Genomic DNA, 2,490 nt, shown 5'->3' on the forward strand with positions numbered 1-2,490 from the left:
AAAAGATAAACCCATGTGGGATATTATCTCCTAGGATGACTCTTAGTTAGTTACCAAGTTACTCTTGTAATCCTCTGTATAAATAGGCCATTAGTCCAGTGAATAAATCATCGATTCAATCATCTTCTTATATGGTATCAGACTTGATATCTCCTCTCTCCTAAAACTCTCATCTACTATATATTTTTTTTTTACTCGTGCTCTTCTCCATGGCTGAACCATCCAACCTTCCTGCTGCACAACCCATTAATCACATAATACACTCCGTTCCAATCAACCTCGAAATTAAAACCAGTCAGTACAACTCATGGGCTGAGCTATTCAAAACCCACTGCCGAGCTCATGATCTAATCGATCATCTCACATCTGAAGCACCCAACACCGCAGCTGCATCATCTAAACAACCCCAAATTACCCCAGAACTCTGGAATCGCCACGACGCCATTGTTCTACAATGGATGTATGCCACCATCTCCAAAGACCTCCTCAACACCATCCTTGAAAAAGACACCACCGCTAAGAAAACATGGGATCGGCTTCGCAGTATATTCCATGATAATGAAGGAACTCGTGCTGTTGATCTCGAACAAAAATTCACCAACATCAAACTCGCTAATTTCCCCAACGTCTCCGCCTATTGCCAAGAAGTCAAAATGCTTGCTGATCAGATGAACAACGTCGGCCTCAACGTCACTGATTAGCGTATGGTACTCCAATTGGTGGCCGGTCTCGGTGACAGCTACGACACAATCGGCACCTACATAGCCCAGGCTGAGAAACTCCCAAAATTCTATGAAGCCAGATCCAAATTAACCCTCGAAGAAACTCGCAAAAATCGCAACGCCGCCACTACTGAAACTCAATTGGAAAGTGCACTCACTGCCACCGCCGCTAGCCGGAATTCGCCCAGAAACGCCGACAGTGACAATCGGGTGAGCCATTATTCGAATCGAGGCAGGGGAGGACGATCGGGTAATAGTGTAGTGACCCGAACTTTTCCATGTTTATATATATTAATTGAGATTGATATTTACATGATTAAATGTTTCCAACATGTTAAGCAATCAAACTTGTTAAGACTTGATTAATTGAAATATGTTTCATATAGACAATTGACCACCCAAGTTGACCGGTGATTCACGAACGTTAAAACTTGTAAAAACTATATGATGACATATATATGGATATATATATAGCTAACATGATACTATGATAAGTAAACATATCATTAATTATATTAACAATGAACTACATATGTAAAAACAAGACTACTAACTTAATGACTTTTAAACGAGACATATATGTAACGATTATCGTTGTAAAGACATTTAATGTATATATATCATATTAAGAGATATTCATACATGATAATATCATGATAATATAATAATTTAAAATCTCATTTGATATTATAAACATTGGGTTAACAACATTTAACAAGATCGTTAACCTAAAGGTTTCAAAACAACACTTACATGTAACGACTAACGATGACTTAACAACTCAGTTAAAATGTATATACATGTAGTGTTTTAATATGTATTTATACACTTTTGAAAGACTTCAATACACTTATCAAAATACTTCTACTTAACAAAAATGCTTACAATTACATCCTCGTTCAGTTTCATCAACAATTCTACTCGTATGCACCCGTATTCGTACTCGTACAATACACAGCTTTTAGATGTATGTACTATTGGTATATACACTCCAATGATCAACTCTTAGCAGCCCATGTGAGTCACCTAACACATGTGGGAACCATCATTTGGCAACTAGCATGAAATATCTCATAAAATTACAAAAATATGAGTAATCATTCATGACTTATTTACATGAAAACAAAATTACATATTCTTTATATCTAATCCATACACCAACGACCAAAAACACCTACAAACACTTTCATTCTTCAATTTTCTTCATCTAATTAATCTCTCTCAAGTTCTATCTTCAAGTTCTAAGTGTTCTTCATAAATTCTACAAGTTCTAGTTACATAAAATCAAGAATACTTTCAAGTTTGCTAGCTCACTTCCAATCTTGTAAGGTGATCATCCAACCTCAAGAAATCTTTGTTTCTTATAGTAGGTTATCATTCTAATACAAGGTAATAATCATATTCAAACTTTGGTTCAATTTCTATAACTATAACAATCTTATTTCAAGTGATGATCTTACTTGAACTTGTTTTCGTGTCATGATTCTGCTTCAAGAACTTCGAGCCATCCAAGGATCCGTTGAAGCTAGATCCATTTTTCTATTTTCCAGTAGGTTTATCCAAGGAACTTAAGGTAGTAATGATGTTCATAACATCATTCGATTCATATATATAAAGCTATCTTATTCGAAGGTTTAAACTTGTAATCACTAGAACATAGTTTAGTTAATTCTAAACTTGTTCGCAAACAAAAGTTAATCCTTCTAACTTGACTTTTAAAATCAACTAAACACATGTTCTATATCTATATGATATGCTAACTTAATGA

At 35.1% G+C, this 2,490-nt stretch overlaps 1 protein-coding gene across 1 annotated transcript; it reads left to right on the forward strand.

Annotated features, from left to right (window-relative positions):
* Nucleotides 1-209: 209 nt before the first annotated feature.
* LOC139902250 (uncharacterized) lies at nt 210-701 on the forward strand. Its single transcript, XM_071884894.1, has one exon. The coding sequence runs from the start codon at nt 210-212 to the stop codon at nt 699-701; it is 492 nt and encodes a 163-aa protein (XP_071740995.1).
* Nucleotides 702-2,490: the final 1,789 nt, after the last annotated feature.

The sequence above is a fragment of the Rutidosis leptorrhynchoides genome, chromosome 3 (genome assembly GCF_046630445.1).
Source record: "Rutidosis leptorrhynchoides isolate AG116_Rl617_1_P2 chromosome 3, CSIRO_AGI_Rlap_v1, whole genome shotgun sequence".
Classification (NCBI taxonomy): Eukaryota; Viridiplantae; Streptophyta; class Magnoliopsida; order Asterales; family Asteraceae; genus Rutidosis; species Rutidosis leptorrhynchoides.

Bases quoted from the DNA above. Each gene is read 5' to 3' on its own strand.
- LOC139902250 (XM_071884894.1), top strand. From the start codon at position 210: ATGGCTGAACCATCCAACCTTCCTGCTGCACAACCCATTAATCACATA.